General features: G+C 31.0%; 1 protein-coding gene across 3 annotated transcripts in view; it reads left to right on the top strand.

Annotated features, from left to right (window-relative positions):
- Window positions 1-2,896: 2,896 nt before the first annotated feature.
- Window positions 2,897-19,085, top strand: part of LOC135143143 (pleiotrophin) — a 41,284-nt gene continuing 25,095 nt past the window's right edge. Inside the window, exons 1-2 of one of the 3 annotated variants that reach the window (XM_064075008.1) lie at window positions 2,897-3,167; window positions 10,615-10,741. In XM_064075008.1, coding sequence (XP_063931078.1) covers window positions 10,615-10,741 — 127 coding nt within the window. In that variant the 5' untranslated portion in view covers window positions 2,897-3,167. The remainder of the gene's footprint in view (window positions 3,168-10,614; window positions 10,742-19,085) is intronic. The other 2 variants (XM_064075007.1, XM_064075009.1) reach the window with 2 other exon arrangements.

Raw genomic sequence — 19,085 nt, 5'->3', positions numbered from 1 at the left:
AATAATATGTAAGATATCTATCTAATTGTATACTCAGATGCCTTGACCCCAAAAAATTATATCAAATCAAATTCTTGAGTGTGTATTAGCAAAATAAATACTTTGTAAAACTTGCACAAATACATTTTTAAAATTCTTATGCTATAATGTATTTTGTGGATTTTTTTACATATATTTGTAGTTACACCTGAATATTGTCTATAATTTTTAATGTCATTTGTTTATCACACGAGCAGAACATCGCATCATTGTTCGAATAATACAAAACTTGTGTCAAGGAATGATTGAGAAAATGTATGTGACTTGTACAAAACTAACTGGTGTTCAATTGAAAAAGTCATCAAGTTGGCGCTGCTAGTTTCATAGAAGAAAACGTAGCGAAAAACGCATGACTTTTATTAATTCATACTGTTGTAATTTTAGGTTAATTGCAGAAATACTTCACAATGTTTATAAAAAATCAAGGCCAACTTCCTGAATTTTTCAATTGAACATCCGATATCTATTTAACATGACTCATTTATCTTGTAGATAAACATTTTTTGAGTATCTAGTGCTTCTGTTCCACGAAACAATAACCACTAGTGCAAATAAATAATGTGTAATATATTCAAGAATAATAATATAATGCATACATATAATGATCATCTACCAAGAAAAGAGAGTCAATTGTCTTGTTAAGGGGACGTGAATATCCACTATAGTTAGTCTGGCGAGTTTCTGCTCACTATTTCTACTTCGATTGATACTTACAACGAAATGTGCTTTTTATCCAAAGACGACTATTAAACTAATTAAAAAACTAGAAAGGAAAAAAACAATTAAGTGCATTTTCCTTAACGACACTTTACATCAATGTTTTTGTGATTATTCCTTTTACATTAAATTTATTACAGTTTACAGAAGTATACACTGTGTTAAAATTGTATTCATTTAGCAACACTTCGATAAATGTTGGAGATACTAATATGCGATAAAACCACTTTCGTCATATGTTTAGTATATTGCAGAGGGCGCGCCAAAATATTATGGTGATAATTATACACGTCTTATTCATAAGCTGACATTTAATTAACTCTAACCATTATTATAACTAACTGTTCACAAATTCCACAATAATTCTAATGTATAGCAGCTCGTATGGAGAATATTGCTATAATACTAATTGTGAGATCACACTGTTGTGTGCTGTGCAAAATATTGTGAACTTTTACGGCATGCTTACATCTTTGCTCTCTACTTAAAAGTAGAATGCCCAGTACATGTAAAAATCTTGCTATAGTTTTCTCCAAGTATAAAAAATGGAAGCACAGGGTTAAGAAAAATTGACTACGCACAATCTGTATATTTCCTAAGAGATAGAGGAGAGAATATGTTCGAATTTAGCTGAGAAAACAAAATCATTACCAAAAGAAAAAAGAAATTATGAAAACAAATCATTATGGCTGCAAATCTTTCTAAAGTCAATGGTAAAAATTGTACAAAGCGTAACTATAAATTGTCGGTAATTGAAAGCAAGTATCGCGTAACACTTATTAGTGTATACAAAAGCACTGAGGAGACTGGATTTGAGGACGAAATTTTACGATTTAGTTTGGTGTTTTCAATATTTATAATTGGTCAAAAATGTATCTTAACTTGTTCCGACAAAACTCCTCTTGCCTCTGAAGCACAACCAAGTAAGTTCAATAGATAAATTATACAAAGTGGTTAGACAAAGATAATTTTTTTATGATAACACCTACATATTAAAATAAATAAAATAGTACTGTGTTCCTCGAATTTTGGGAAAATTATATAATATTAATGAAATTAAATAATTATTGATTCTTTTTTTTTTAGATACCGAATAAACATTCTAAAGAGTCAAAATACATTACTGAAGCGCAAATTAATAGCGTTCTATCTCGAAGTTCATTTAACAAATATTTATTTAACAATTTTTGCAGTGAAGTATTAACTGAATGATGGGACTTAATCATAATTCAAGGAGTAGATCATATTAAAAATTTCAAGTCAATATACGTACATACGTTAAAAATAGGTTTATAAATCACCGGTTCAAAAGTTAATAAAAATAGCAGCAGGTTTAATCAGTACAGAATATGTATATTCAATAGTTGTCTATATTTGAGTACGTCAGATATAAATGTCGGATGTTGGTAATGACCGATGATTTCCATTTTGTTGTAAACATTTCGCACTTAATAACTAGGCTAACCACTGGGTGGAAACAGCCACTTCCCGGACAAGAGCCCCATTGGACGCTGGATTACACCTACTATTCCTGGTGTCACCCCTTTATTTTAGGGAAAACCTGCGTTTGTACTGCTCTCATTGGCATAGACTGTACTGATGAGACTTACTGAGGTCGAAACTGCAGTCTATAATTTTCATTGAGTTGTCGAATCTTTAGGAATATGTGTTTTATTAAAAAAAGATATTTAAGTGAATTTTGACACAAAGGGCAGAAATGTATGAAATGACTTAGTCCCTTTTGTGACGTAGACTTTTGTAATGTTTAGTAAATTAAAAGCAAAATGATTCACAAAGCTCGATAAGGCCAGATCAACGTAAACATTCTGACATTTTGACACTCTGAAAATACGTTTCTTTATAAAGTGGGGACAATACATGCATACATGAGAATAAATAACAAGAGAAGGCAGTTTTCCATCAAACACGAGCAAAAATTCCATAGGTAAATGAACGTCGAAAGCTGCATTGTCACAAAAGCTGCTTACAGCTCCAAGCTCGCGTTAACAATAAAATAGACAATCAAACTCAGCAGGTCCGCTCACATAAAGCCTCTGTAACCTCAAAACAATAGTCAACGTTGACAAGATCTTCGGTGTGATCGGAGCTGTTGGCAACATTTTGAGGCAGCACAGAAAGGAAGCTGCTTCAGTCGGTCCTGGGGCCCTGTCGCGCGCAGAGGGACGGGCGGCGGTGGCGGCGGTATATCCTGGATCCCCGCCCGCTGTTCTCGCCTGTACAGTGATCAATAGACGTCTCTTCTGTGCTCTGCTCTCTCACCACGATCGCGGAACGCCACAGTACCAACTCTCATCTCATATTGGTTTGCTTCTGCTTCACTCGTCGCTGCTGTGAAGTTGTGGTGTTTCTTCCACATTTGGTCGATTTAACGCCGTCTTCCAATTAACGAGGTAAGTGCTTTTCTCATTTAACTAATTGTATTTTTTATTGCTTACTTGACTTGTACACGATGAAGGAAAAACATCATTAACTGCCACTGTTTTATATGCAGAATATAATAATCATACTGATGGAAGAAAGTGCGATTACTTCACGAATTGATACCCTGTTTATATATGTATTTTACTTGTTGTTCGCCATTTTCATAATGTTTTCTTTTTTCGTGTAACAGGATTATTTCAAGCCTTGTTACAGGACAGAAACTACTAAAAACATATAATTTTAAACTTTTATTGATAACGATACATTTTTCGGAAGAAGTAATAGGCGATTAATAAACACACATTGTTATCAAATTTACTTTAAAAAAGGGTTTCGCACCACCGATTAAATACCTTGTTTAAATGTTTATCGGAGTTTAATTAATTTTTGTGTATGTATGGAAGAATGAATATATAATCTATACGTAGTAATTTTTTTCAAATATTTATCAGTATTACTTTCTGAGATAGGGGAAAGACAGAGACTATCATCTGAAAAAATGACATTTATTGAACAACATTGAACAATAAAACAACTAAATTCTTTCGTATACATTAAAATGTCAGAAATTCATAGAATATCGTATTCAGTCTTATCTGAAAATATTCATCAGATATTAAATGTATTTTCGAATTACCATTGTTCGTTTCTCTTTATTAAATTAATGTAATATTTTGCTAAACGGAAAACAATTTAACAGAATTCTTTCTTATTTAATCTTTTTTCCAAATCTTTTTTATCAACTTGTTTTCTTCTTTGTGTGTTATAAAATATTTGAACTTTTAGATATCTAAACCAATTATTTATTAATCAACGACACCTTTATTTAAGTTCAAACTTTTGTTGTTTGACGAATTTTTCACAATTTATGAATAAAATTGCCTTGTTCGTTTTACAATTTTCACAGTATAAACCTGCCGATAAAGCAAAAATATGCTTAATCTTCAATAGTTATTAACCTTTAAAAGTTAACTTTTCGTCGACGTCAATGTAGTATCTGAATATTTCAGAAGGAAGATGTTCATCAACTAACATCTGGCCGATGCTTCTCGAAAACTATTAATTTAAGTTTATGTGAAAAGTGAACCTCGTTGACAGTTGTCACATGCTTTTGATTTTGGTGATGTTTCCCATGCATATTTTAATCACTTTACTTTCCGATATTTTAAACAGACAACCGCCAAAACTGCCAAATGGATTGCTTTGAAAGTTTAAGAGTACATTAAAATTATTTTGCAGATGGTAAAATTAATCAAAACTTGCCTGTTCATTCTCTTAAAAAAATCTCCGCCAAAAACTCACGGAAGTCATCCCAGCTGACTTTAAAATAGTAATATTTTTGTTTAACAAAATTGCATACACAGAATGTGTATATAATCTGTAACCTCTCAAAGCGCGACATGCAATATGTTTTTTTTTAATTTTGGAAAAAAAATTAATAAGTATCTTATTTTGCAGATATTTACATACAACAAAATTCGTATCTTAAACATAACAAAATGTGTTGAAATTCTTTTTTAAAGAAAATCACATAACACAGAAACTATATCATAAAAACTTCTCATTACAATGGCGTGTCTACTGAATTTGGAACCCAAAGCACCTTTTACAGATAGTCCACATAAGGATTAAACTGAATTATTTAAGGTGTCTTTTCTAACTAATAAAATTAATGTGAGTGTCCCTTTTTGTCAGAACTAAAAAGTCAATAGTAAATAAGTTTTAATTGTAAAAGTAATTTTATATAGTTATCCACAAGTTTATTTTCCGACACGTTTCATAAAGTGCATTTTTGACGTACATGATGTTATAAACTTGTAAATCCTTCTAAACTTTTAATAAATATGTAGCTTGATTTTGACGGCTCATAATTCTTGTTCCCATACTTGGCAGTCATTTAATATTTGCGCCTGCACTGGTGTTCCAGGTTACGCGATTTGATGAAAATGGATATATCCCAAATTAAATGGTAAATTTTAGTTGATTTTTTTGTGCTGTCAGCTTCATCCCAGCCGTTTTTTTATCAAACACATTGGTTCAACGAAAGGTCAGAGGTCTTAACCAAAATCCCTATGCTATTTAACAAGACCCGGCAGTTGTAATCAGTTCCTGAAATTTACTCAACAGTGTTAATATTATTACAGGCGTTAGATAACTCGGTTGTTCTCTTGTACTATGTAATATGTTTAATTTTCAAGCCGTTACAAAGAGAGATAATTGTAGATATATAGTTAGTTCAGCATATTTGTTATATAATTTGGTCTGCAGGGAAATAAAATTAATTTGTCGCATTTTTTAGAAAATTATTGACAACGTTTATACAGTTAGTAAAGTATTGACAATGAAACTTACAGTCTGTAGTGTTTTAATTTTTATGTTAATTAATTATTTTAGAAAGCGCGAAAACGAAGAATAAAAAATTAAATGTATTTGTTCATTTATTTACATGTAAAGTTTATAGGACCAAGGACGTTAAAATTTTGTTAAAATAATAAACTTAGTAATGACCTAGTGATTGATTCGATTACGACTTGATAAAGAAAGCTGTTTACTACAGTTTTAAATACTTTACGTCATCGTTATTTTTAAAAATATGCTTATTTAGGAATTTCTTAAATTGTTAACAATAACAAGAAAATATTTATAAAAGCTAGGTGCCACTGAGTATGACTTCTTCTTGACTTCGCTAAAAATAGAAAATAATTAAAGATTATTATGTACATTAACTTTTGTCTTTTCGAACTTCGTCCTACACGGATGTTTAGTTTGAAATGAATTTGTTTTAAAAAATTTGAACTTGAAACTTAAATTAAACGCAGATTTTAAATACGGTTAAGTTTTGTTTTCATTGCATTTAGTCGCTTTCGTCATCGATAAACACATTTCTATATTATTTTAAATAATAACAGTGCTATACAACAAGAATGGTATGAATCCATTTCTCATAAGCACACTCGTACACAACTTAGAACAAATAGAAAATTCCTTATTTCTAGATCCTGCCCCCAACATGAATTACTGAAAATAATAACAAAAATTTTGTGAAACACGTAATAAATAGATAAAATGAAATTATAAACTGAACACGGATTTATAAATCACAAGTGCAGGAGTATGCTATTTTATAAAATTTAAAATATTTCTTACATTTATTCGACCAATTTATTTTTACAAATATTCATCATTTGGGGAGGGGGGGGGGGGAAACGACAGATAAATAATCATTCAGTTTCTGATTGCTTTAAAACGTTAGCAAAATTCCAGAGCATTCAAGTGTAGGAGTATGAAATTTTATAAAATTTAAATAACATTTTGGTAGCAAAATTTTGTGAAGACGTCATCAATTTTTGGCGATGAGATGAACGAATAAATCTGATTTCAGAGCATTCGCTTTTGCATTTTCTAAGTTAAATTGTAACATGTTATACAATTCATAAGGTAAGTATGGAGTATGTTATTTTATAAAATTTAAGTTTGCGATACAAAATTTTGAGGTGACCTTATCAAATTCTTGATGGGGACAATCAGACAAATTTTGGTTACCATTTTACCATCTACAGCATATTTCTAAAAGGCAGATTATAAGGCAAGACAATAATCAGTCCAGTAGTTTCGGAGATTATCTGTCTAATAAAATTGACACAGACGAGAGATGATAGAGAGATGTAAATGGAAAACCTCTCTCTCTAGAGATCATAAAACGTCGAGAAAACATGTTCGTCGCCCTATTGCAGCTATCAAATATCACAGAACCAAAAATTTAGTGTAATTTTTAGTATTGTAATAGAGTCCATTGGGCGACTAGCTACTTTTATGTTTTCTCAACGTTTCTTGACCCCTAGTGAACTAAAAAGGACATTTCCGTTTCCGTTTATCTGTCGTCTGCCTTCTTCACTGATTTTTGTTAGACAGATAATCTCATAAACTACTGGACCAATTGTCGACTTTTGTATATATTTTAGGAATATCGTGTAGATGGTAAAACATTAAACAAAATTTGTCTAATTATGCCCACCAAAAATTTGATGATCAGTCAATCAAGAAGATCCTATTTTCCAGAAAATTTGAAAATGCAGTACTAGTGCACCCATTCAAATTAATGTAAGTGTCCTTGTTAAAATGTTGATCAGGTCAAAACAAAAATTTGTAATGGAAAATTCACTTGTTTTTAGTTTAATTGCAAAATGCTAAAGAAAAACGGCTCATCCTATTTTCCAAAAATTTTGAAAGTACAGTACTGTTACTGAACTGATATACGTATTTTTACTAAAATATTGATGACGTCATCACAAAATTTTGCAGTGGAAAAACTCACTTGAAACATGTGCATAGCATGCTTCTTCACTTTTACTTTAAGTCTACACACATCTTTATTTTATTTTATAGGGGTTATCGTAAAAACATCAGATTCGCAAAATCAAATTTTATAATTTTTCGATAAAGCTGGATATATTGTACCCTGCTCCAGGCGGGAGGGAATCTGTCTAAATAAACTTAGACCAACCCAAAACAAATCATACGTTATTTATAGTAGTGGAACTGGTTGTATTTCAAGAACTGTCAAGAAAGATTTTTAGCACTATTCTGTTCAGTAAAATATTTAGTAAAACCTAGTTGTTAGGGCAAGTTAATTTTCGACTGTTTATCGTATTTTGATTTTACAAATTAGGCACTTATTAGTAGTGCAAATGAGTGTATGAGATGAGGCCTGAAAAGTTTTGAAGTTATGATTTAATTTACGAAACTATGAGTAGGTATATTACGTGAACGGTTGCTGTATTAGGCGCAATTAAAACAAAAAGCACCTTATTAAGAATAATATTTTTTGCTTTATGATAATACATGGTCGAGGGCTTTCGCTACTTTCATTATTATACGTAGTTTTCACTGCAGTTAAACATCAGTTGGAAATTAGAATACCCATTCTAGGTATAATTAATTGCGGATTAAAAGATATCTGTATTATACTTGGTATATTTAGTACTTCATATTTTGGTACGGATAATTTGGCTTTGTAATGAGAAATTATGTTGAAACCGCCATAATTTAAAATGGAAATGGATTTCGCGGAGCGCCAGCATCGTTGAAGTTATAAACACGAAAATATTGTTCTCTAGAATGTACACTAATTTTCACATTCATATGTGCCTAACGAATATAGTGCGCAATTTTGTATACAGACTGTAACAAAAATAAAGGTAGTTATATAAAAGATATACCAATTCATAAACAAAATTAATATTGTGAAGAAACATATTTCTAATTGTGATAGTTTGACTTAATGCGCAAGTAATTTTTTTTCTTCTTATGTCTTTTATGTCATATTATGTATCATGGCATTTCGTTATAATTTTCGGTAGAGTATAATAAAATTGTTACACATTCTCATAACATACCTGAATAAAATTGGCAGTAAAATGCAAAAAATAAAAGAAAGTTGTTTTTTGTGAAATACCCTAAAGTAATGATATGTTCTGTATGGAATATCCCATACACAGTAATGTCATAACATGCAGCAAAAGCTTATCCTTTTTTTTAAGAATTCAGTATTATTTCCAACAAACTGGGAAGATCAATCGCAGTAAACATAACATTTTTATACTTAAATTGAGATGGAAGGCATATCTTTGCAAAGTCGATCGTAATTAAATCTTACTTGAAACATATGCATAGTATGCTTCTTTACAGTCGACACATAGGTATCTTTATTTTAACTTACAATCAATTTTTTCAATTTCTCTTAGGAAATATTTTTTTATTGTACTTCAGCGGCGAGAAAAGTTCTGTCTAAATAACCTTGGACCAATTGTTCAGTGTAATTGTGAATACAAAACCTTAATTTCAACATTTATTGATAATGTAAACATTTTATTAATTAAGTAAACATTTGTGTGTCCTCATTGCAGTATAATGTAACCACGTTATCTATACCTACCGATGTTCATTGACCCGCGCCTTCATAAATTTTCAAATTTTTAAATTGCGTCAAAACGCGCTTCATCCACTGGTCTTTTTTGTTCAGCAAGTACTTATTCCTTTTTAACATTTCTCACCCTCTTAAGACTGTGTTTGATAATTGCTTTCAAAAGATTAGTAGACGAATATTCAAAAACAAAAACCATCTGCACTTTCGGTTAAGAGGGAGTGTTGCGATAAATTTTATGGCAACAGAATATACACTTTTATTAGCGTTATATTTTTTTTCACAGAAATACTAATTTTAACTTAGTTGAGTTGAAAAACTTGCATTCAGTATACGTAAATATAAATACTATCTTAAAAAATTATTATCAGTTCAACACAATTATTTGCGAATTTACTGTCATTTCATGCAATAAGGTATTTCCGTTTTTTTAACAGTTGGTGAATATGTAATTTAATAAAAAGTGATGGATTTTCATAATGTAACGCATTTTCATAAAATAATGCTAGGATAATTTTTATAAGAATTTAGACAGGTTCGTTAAGATTTGTAGATCTTTTACGAAGTTAGTAGCAGTTTCCAAGGCAAGTCCGCTAAGTAGAAAACGCTGTTACATTAATAAACCACACACAGTACAGCAACATTTTTCAGGAGTTTTTTTATTTAATATCTTCAGTCGCACAAACACTAACCGTTAAAATTTGGTTCACCTTTCTGACAAACTTTGCAGGACCGCTGTTTCGTATTATTTAATGGTAAGGCTTTACAATAATGTCAGATTAAATCGTCTTAATGTTGTGAAAACAAAAAAAAAAAAAACGCTCAAATAGTTACTATACTTAAATTCCATATATTACTTACATGTTCTTGTTACATGCGTTTTAAAAATTGAAATAAATTTAATGTACATTTAAAATTTGGTTACGTGATGTGAGAAATATCTTTAAAAAAACATGTCGCACTGAGTAAAACAATATTTATTACCTTACGTACCTGAACTCTTCTAAGTACTTCTGAAATATCCCGCATTTGCAAATGAACTGCTTTACATGCTGTTCCAGTCCTATTTCACTGAAATAAATTAGGGCGTTCGTAGATATGGTCGTAATTGGGTAGCAGCTGAGTTATTGATAAAGCAAAAAATGAACTCGGTACTAATTTATACGAATATACCGGGCCGTTCAGGTGAATATATTTCACTTATATTCATTTTGATTAATGACAGAGGAAATTGCTGCACTTGGATCTAATGACAACTTTAAATTTACTGCCAAACGCAGGAACCAAAATAAAAGAGATTTTAATCTACCTAATGAAGTAAAGCACTTATGATTCATTCCCAGCGCATTAATTCCATTTCGAAATTTAATCAATTACCTAAGAGGTTCATTAAATGTCTGTGCGGTCATGAGAAAAACTACAAAGTTGATTTTCAAACGTGCAATTTCAAAGCGTTAATTATTGTGTTTGTAATTTATTTTTTCATTTTCCAGATGAAGTGGTTAGCATTATGCGTACTAGCCGTTGTTTTGATAACTCTCGCAGTGGCAGACGGAGAGATATGGGAGGAAGACGACCATGAAGTGCTTATCAGAAGTGAACGAGGAGCCAAGAATCGTGGTAAGCTTAGATTACTGAGAATATTTTTCTTTACGTTCTATATTTACAAATCTTATCATCAATAATGTGCTCTAAAGGTATCTAAACTAAATTAACATCGATCGGAACAAGTACAAATTGGTGACTAATTCGTTAAGCAATTGCAGTGCCGTCGTTATGAGATTTATTATTCCGACTTTGCGTTGCAAGTGATAAATCGTCCGGAAGTCTATTTTTGGGTTGGTTATCAGTCATTACCATGACTTTAGAAAGCAAATGTATATTGCTTTATTTTACGTCGCGCTAATATGATACATAACAAAGACTGTAAACAAACTAATTACGAAATTGTTGTTCGATAGTGGACCCGGCGCATCCACCATTTGTTGAGCGAATTGTTTATCAAAAAATAAAAGTACATGAAATTCACCGTGATTTACGCAAATAATTTTACACTTGAATACCATGTATGTTGAATAAATCAATATAGATACGATACCATTATAAATTCTACTATTAAATTCAACCCTTCTGTCATAAAGTACTGGCACTATATTTCACCTGACTACGTTTGATATAATCCGTAAAATACATAGCTCCACAGTAAAGCCTGTACTGGTTAATCTTTCGCAATTAAATGTGAAATTTAGTGTGCGAATTTTTATTACAAAATAAGAAGCATGATTTATTCTTTCAAAACACTTTTATGATGTTAAAATTACTTTAAAAAGGACATTAACAATTAGATATGTTACTCAAAAAAAAATGTTTTTCTTTATTTATTAAGTAAATTATTTATTAAAATGACTGCAAAATATAGTTAAAAGTTATATCCATTACTAACTAAAACAAAAAATAAATGGTTAAAAGATTTGAAAAACGAGTTGACAGCATGTTTTTCACGTTGATTCAATTTTTTATTCCCTTCAAGTTTGTGTATTCTTTTTCTCGTTTTAAAACGCTCGCAGATGCCAAAAGTTTTTTGATTGATCGCGAGTTTTGCTAAAAAATGTCAGATCACGCTGTTTCATCATACATTCTGCGAGGAAGCAACATTTGATTCTAATGCTTAATGGGTTAATAACTATACGTTTTGAGTAGTAGCTGGGAGATAAATGTCGTAAAATTTAGCATTATTTCTCCCAATTGCTACCGTAAAATTAACAATAATTTGTATTAAGTGTTACTAACCTAAGTAGATGCAAAAGCATTTTCATTAATTTAAGAGTATTGTTTTAAAAATAAAGAACGTGAAGTCAGTACATTCGTTTCTGAGCTTTACTAGAATCTGACGAGAGGATCAATATTATTAAATCCATGACAATATTAACATGCGGACGCGGTAAAGTTATTCGTGCTTACACAGTGAGTTATTTTGTATTCTGGAAAATTAATACCCAGCTTGATTGAAAGACATATCTATATCTGTATGTTATATTAATTATCGAGTTTAACATCTTTAATTTACAGCTAAATGTTTAATGCCGTTATCCTGTTTCTCTTTTACACGTTGTTTATGTAGATGAACGTAAGTTTATAAACGTCAACATAAAATATCAGACAGATACTTGGTATTCGTGAAATTATTGGTAAAACAATTCCTTTGTAGTTGCGGTTACCAGCATATGAATATTTATCCTAAGTGTTTCAGTTCATCATCTGTATAAGCGCAAGGACAGACGTACCTAAAAATGTTAGATAATGTACATATAATTGTAGTGCTGTTTTAAATTCAACTACCCATTATAACTTTGGAATACTTGCAGGTACCGCTTTAAAAAATACTAGTTTACGTCGGAATAATATTAAGTGCATCATATTTACTTCCCCGTTCAAGTTAAAAACAATGGCGTCTACAGAATTTCAATGCTGTGAAGACATAAAGTCGTAGAATTTTATCTGGGACACTGTATATACAAGGCGAATTACTAAACGGGTGGCCTCCATATCTCATTAATTATAATTATTAGAGATTTTCGGGTATACAGAATGTTTTGTTTTTGAGGCATATAAACTATAGTCTACTTTTTAAATATCAGTGCGACGTTGCGTGTAAAATTTCATAAAAGAATGAGAATAATGTTTTGTTTAAAATCTGTATTGCAATATTTTATGGATGGATAAACCGAAGTATGGGATTTATTGTAGTAGCCATTAAATAAACTTTTAAAATAAAAAGTTTGTGAAAAAACCGTTACAGTTTTCAAATATCGATATTTCCGTTTTTTCAAATAGATTATCCTGTATTCTATTACTACATTTTACTCCATTTTTTATCTCTTTCTTTAAATATAGAGAAGAGTTAACAAAACAAAGAGAACAAAAAGCAGAATGAGTCGCATTAATAAAATACACTGTTCTAATAAAAAAAAAAAAACTGAAAAATCGATATTTCAAAACCGTAATAATTAAAAAAAAAGTTATGAATACTCTGTATATTAAGGCTCAATTTTATTTATACTGCAACAAAGCACTTACCTTTATTTATCTTTCTATCTTGTTAATTATTTATTTTAAAAAGATATTTCTTCAATTATTCAACAAAAATATGGGCATGTGTGAGACCGTATGGTCTCGGATAAGAAATAAGTATGTATATGTTCTTAGGCCAAATAACTTGAGATGACTCAGTTTTTGTGGTTGATAACGCTATAAATAAATACCCCGTGCAGAATGAATAAAAAAAGATACAATCATTTATATTACTTCTGTTTTAGTTTCAAAACAATGTTTACGTTTGACTTTCTAATTGTTCTAGTTTGAATGGCAAAAATTCTTAATTTCTGGTGACAATGGATCTTAAGTTTATTTATCGATGTGTAAGTTTATGTTATTTATTTATGTATAGGTTTATGTAATAAATACAGGAATACTATTTTCGGTCAAATATCGATTAAATTTTCTATTTCAGAAAAAAAAATGATAAGGTGAAAACTGTATCAGATAAAAGACTCCTTGTGCAATTTTAGTGAACTTTTAAGTTATTCAGTTAGTTAAAAATACTTACTGTGCACCCCAACTTCTATTTTAGGTAGTCATTGCAGACACGGCTGTGGATATGAGGGGCTTTTGTACCGCTATTAATTTTAGATTTAAAAGAAGTGGAAGTGTCTTGTGGTGAATTATAAACGACTCATTATCCTTCTTGAAACTGGTTACTTTAAAAGTTCTGCCAAGATAAAATATTGTTGTTAGGCTAGAGCTATAATAGCCGCACAGCCTGTAACTTGGTAAAATTTATGCATTCGTAACGATTTGTATTCGAAAAACTTAACTTTTTGCAAATGAATGATAATAATAGGAAATGAAAAAAGGAACAGTGAAATAAATCTCATTAAGAATTAGAAACGAACGACGTTGAATAGAAACGAAAGGAAAATTTCAAATATCAGTTTACAGATATATGTACATATTTCAACTATTTATATATATGTTCATTTGTTTTTGTCTACAATATTGTTTGACTAAATGTGAACGGTATCTAATGTCATTCCATGTGATGGAAAAAAGTTCTCGAGTAGCACATGCAATTTATTCTTAGAATAATATATATTTTTTAGAGATTCTTTAGAGATTCTTTTCCAACTTCATTGATGTATCATACTTCAATATTTTCAAAGATTAATAATTTAATATTTGCAATAAAATTTTGTCTTGAATTTATTTTCGTGTGGAAGAAATTAAAATTTTCAAATTTAAACATTCCTGTACATTAACAAAAGTTACAAAAATTGTCAAACTTGCTAACAAAAATTCGTAGGCGCAAATAATTGTGGTAATAAATTCATTACAGTCCTCTTGACACAAAAATTAAATTTTTGCCAGAACTTTTTAACAAAATCATCAAATTTGTATTTACGTCCTTGATTGTTGTTCTTTGATTTCTTCTATTTCATTCTTGTTTCCTTTTGGAATTTTTCAGTTAGGCGGGTGATTATGTCATCTTTTTGCTTGTCTATTTTTGCGTCCATTGTTTCCATTCTTGCATCCATGTTTTCGTTCACCTCTTCTATTATTGCATTCATTTTCTCATCTCCCATATTCATTTTTTCCTTCATTTCTTCTATTGTTGCTTACATTTTCTCATTTCTTGCATCCATTTTTACTTCGTGTTACTTCGGGTTACTTCGTAACAATAGTAATGTAACCCTCATGATAGGGTGACCATACAGCACAACAACAGCACTAGGATCGTATCTGTATCTTCTAATAAAATTCTCGTGTCACAGTGTTGGTGGGAGTTGGTGGTAGAAAGGTGAAAATTTATGGTTAAATGTATTAAATAAAAAATTGTGTTCAAAGAATAAACAAAAATGGGTACAAAAAATAGTTTATGACCTATTCTCAGACCTACCGAATATACACAAAAAATTTCATAAAAATCGGTCAAGCCGTTTTAGAGGAGTTTGGTTACAAACACTGTGACACGTAGTTCAACATTTTCCGAGATTCAACCCCAAAGGGGGTGAAAAGTGGTGGCAAACTATGGGTGGCTAAGTCTGTATAGGAACAATATTTCTACTGTATATTAAAATTTTTAAGTGAAACTTGGTATTAATGCCCTTCAACAAAAAAAAAAAAAAAATTAAACCCACATTTAAGCGTTTTCCCAGATTCACCCCAAAGGGGGTAAAATCTTAAAATATAATATATGTAAATGTAACATTTTCAACTATTTTTCAAGTATTTCCGAAAATTAGCGAGACAAGTGAGAAAAATGTTTCGTAATTTCCAAAAATTTTTTGTCTGAAATAGTTAGAAGACGATCTGACCCAAAGGAAAATAGTTGGCCTATAGACAATTTTTCGCAGAATACTCATCTAAAATATTTTTGACGATTTGTTTTCAAATAACTGAGAAATGCGAGGAAAGGACTCCAAAAATCCCCAAAATTTCCAAAAAATTTGAAACCGTTCCAAATGGCTTTATTTGAGAGGAAAACATTCAGTTTCTAGTTTTATAAAATATTAATCGCAGATTTATCTTATGAAATACTAGCCTCGCCCACCCACCAACCCTTTTTTTTTTTCTTAAAGAGTATGTCATTTGTCAAAACTTGTATTATTTTAGCAAGTACTGGCCCCACCCGCCCTCTATTTTCTTAGGGGGTATGTTATTTGCTAAAATCAGTTTTTTTCTTAGCAAATACTAGCCGCGCCCACCCACCCTCTATTTTCTTAGAAGATATGTCATAGAATCTTTTATTAGCAAGCAATAACTCCGTCCACCCACCCCTTCTTCATTCCAGTGGTTACTCTGAATATTGTCCAGTCATTTACCAAAATCAATCTTACCTTAACAAATATTAGCCCCGCTCACCCACCCTCTATTTTCTTAGAGAGTATGTCGTTTGCCACAATCAGTCTTATCTTAGCAAGTACTGTAATGTGCTAATCCAAGTTCATATGTGTCCTTGCAAAAATGTTGATGAGACCATCACAAAATTGTGTAAAGTAAAAATTGAAAAAAAAAAAAGATAAATCACCTTTATTTTCTTAAAGGATATGTCATTCGCCAAAATCGGTATCTTAGCAAATACTCTCACTTTTGGCATTTTCCACCATTTTTCAATTATTTCCAATACAGTCAGCTACTAGAAAAACAGGGATGTTATCTGGACCGCAGACAATTATTGCACTTCTGTACGAGATTCATTTCTAATTACACTTTAAGTGAGAGTTTTTACTTTATCTAAGTGGTGCAATGATTTTGTCTCTCTATAGCGATTCTAATGCAACTGTTATTCTAGCACTTTTCGATTTGAAAACGATTCTTCTCGTATTTTCGATTAATATTCCCAAAAACCACAACAACTGTACCGGTTTTCCACCCACCAGACTCTTCAAATGAACCGTGAATATTAATTTTTCAAATACGATGGTGGTATACATATCTAAAACGATTTAATTTGACGCATCACAGTTTTGCCTGTTTTCGAAAAAATAAGATAGCCACGGTATTTATTGAGCAGCCACCCATATGAATGATTTAGAATTTGTTAAACTGATATTTGTCTAAAACGATTACGATATGTTCCCGTTTAAGAGACCAAATATTTGAAAATATTAAAAAAAAACTGAAAAGTTTGCGTAAAAATACTCATTGGAGATATTAAATGGACGTATGTATCAAATTTAACAATTTAAAAAACGATTATGTCTAATATACAAAAGCAATATTAAATTTTGGTACCTACCCAGAAAATGTTTGAGAGTCGCCAATGTTACTAGAAAAAAAATGTATTACATGGACAAGACACATTAAGAGTTTAACAAAAAACAATTTATATAACAGAAATTAAGGTGAAAATACAAACATGAAGATTTTTTTAGTCTCTGTCGGCGAAGAGTTTTCCGTCTACTGTTATTTATGTTTTACAATATAGTCTTGGTAATAAACTGTCCCTGTTGGGTACACATTGGCATGTATTTGATTTGCCCTTTTATCAAATATCTCCAACACTGTATACAGTCAGATTTATTTTAATACAGGGATCATATTTTCAAAACCTGCTTCTGCTTGAAAAACAAAATGAATTTTAATGAACACAAACCGTTTCGTTTCGCGTAATTAATTATTTCTGTGCTAGGGCACATCCTGGAAGTTGCTCTGTAATAATTCGTCTTTCGTGCACCGTGTAGATTGTAATCTATTTTCCTAAACGTAGGATGATACTATAAATCTTTTCGCAACGTAGCCAACTACGAGTTCTATTTGCAAATGTCTTAATAAAATTCGGCCAAGCATTCATTCATTTTACAAACGTACACAGTTTTACGTACGTCAACTTAAAATAATACTTTAGGATAGGATTTAAGGTTGTACAATCAGAGAAGTTCAAATTTAAAAATTCAACGAAACTATTGAGCGCCGGGTTTATCAATCAAGTTTTCGCTTTACTAATGAATGACATCTCTAGATATTTTATAGTTTCTAATAAGGAGTTATAAAAAAATAATAACTGTTTGCCATATGAGTCGTAGTCATTGTTAGGTTTAATAAACATACATAACATTATTTCTCCCATGCGTGTTTTAAAAGTGTTTGTGTGAATGAAATGAATTTAATTTACTTCTTATATGCAGAATGCGATGGAAAATTAACACAACATTTTCCTCATGAGATATGTTGCTGTATGAAAATATCAAACAGCATTAAACTTTGAATACAAACGTAATGGACAATTTTTGAACTACTTTTCTAGTCACAGCATACCAAATTTATTCTTAAATAATTATTCCTAGTCAGTTTAATGAAAATTCTGTTTGCTGAGATAAAAAAAAAATCACTTTTCTCGGGGTAGATGTTGTTGTTGACAGAGAAACCATTCTTTCCAAATCATTGGAATGCTTATTTCTACACAAAGAAAATTAAAAAGACAACCCTGTGGCCAGGCATGGCTCTGAAAGGGACGAATCTACCTATACGCCATCTTAAAAAATGCGTCAATTAGAGGTGTTCATAGAGGGACCTAATGACAAATGCAGTAAAGACTATCGAGACTTTACACTAATGATGTCAGAACTGTAGTGGCTGTTCACGGAACAAAAATGATAGGTCATTACTTTACCAAACGTTAAACCAAAATATAATCTTACGTTGAACAGGTCTCCGTCACCGCTTCTAGGTTTGTTCTGGAACACACATCGCGACATCCGATTCCAGGCTTTTCTCTAGCGAACGCCGTCCGGCCGCCGTCACCCTTCATCGCCGCACATACTAGAAAACCCATAGGCGTCGTACCGGGGCGGCGTATGGGTTTATTTCGTAACAATAAGTTAACTGACAAATTTATGAAGATCTAATATTAGTTATTACAGTGGTTGAAGTTCATTTCCGCAGAAATGCGGATCATCAATTACGCAAAATTTACAAAGTCTACGGTAAAATGTAACTCAAGACTGACTAATTTAATTTTATATCCTTGTGAAGATGGTAATGATTTGTTTCACCTAAATACCTTATTTTTACGATTTTTTGTTTACAAATATTTTCAAAAACTATACGCGTTAGAGTAGTTATTTATGTATCTAGGGCGTTATAAGGATTAAAATGTCTGTGGGCATGATAATTTATTAACCTCCGTGGTACATACAAAATTTAATTTTTCTCTAGTTTCAAGAATTAAAATTAAAAGTTTAGACCGAGTTTTGAAATATTTTGAAACTAGTAAGCTTGAACATGGTGTTCATGCGGTTTGCACAGATAAAAACTATGGATTGCTAAGGGCTCATTATCAGATTTAAATTAAAATATGGAAATTCTATCAAAAATCGTTGAAAAAGTTATAAAGGCAAAAGAACACTTAAATTACCTATAATGCCCTAGGGAGGGCGTTATGAGTTTGTTAATTATTAGCAACCAT

This window comes from Zophobas morio, unplaced genomic scaffold (genome assembly GCF_036711695.1).
Source record: "Zophobas morio isolate AGI-343-1 ecotype UQ-CSIRO unplaced genomic scaffold, CSIRO_AGI_Zmor_V1 ptg000058l, whole genome shotgun sequence".
In the NCBI taxonomy this organism is placed as follows: Eukaryota; Metazoa; Arthropoda; class Insecta; order Coleoptera; family Tenebrionidae; genus Zophobas; species Zophobas morio.
This window is presented reverse-complemented; position numbering and strand designations above follow the sequence as displayed.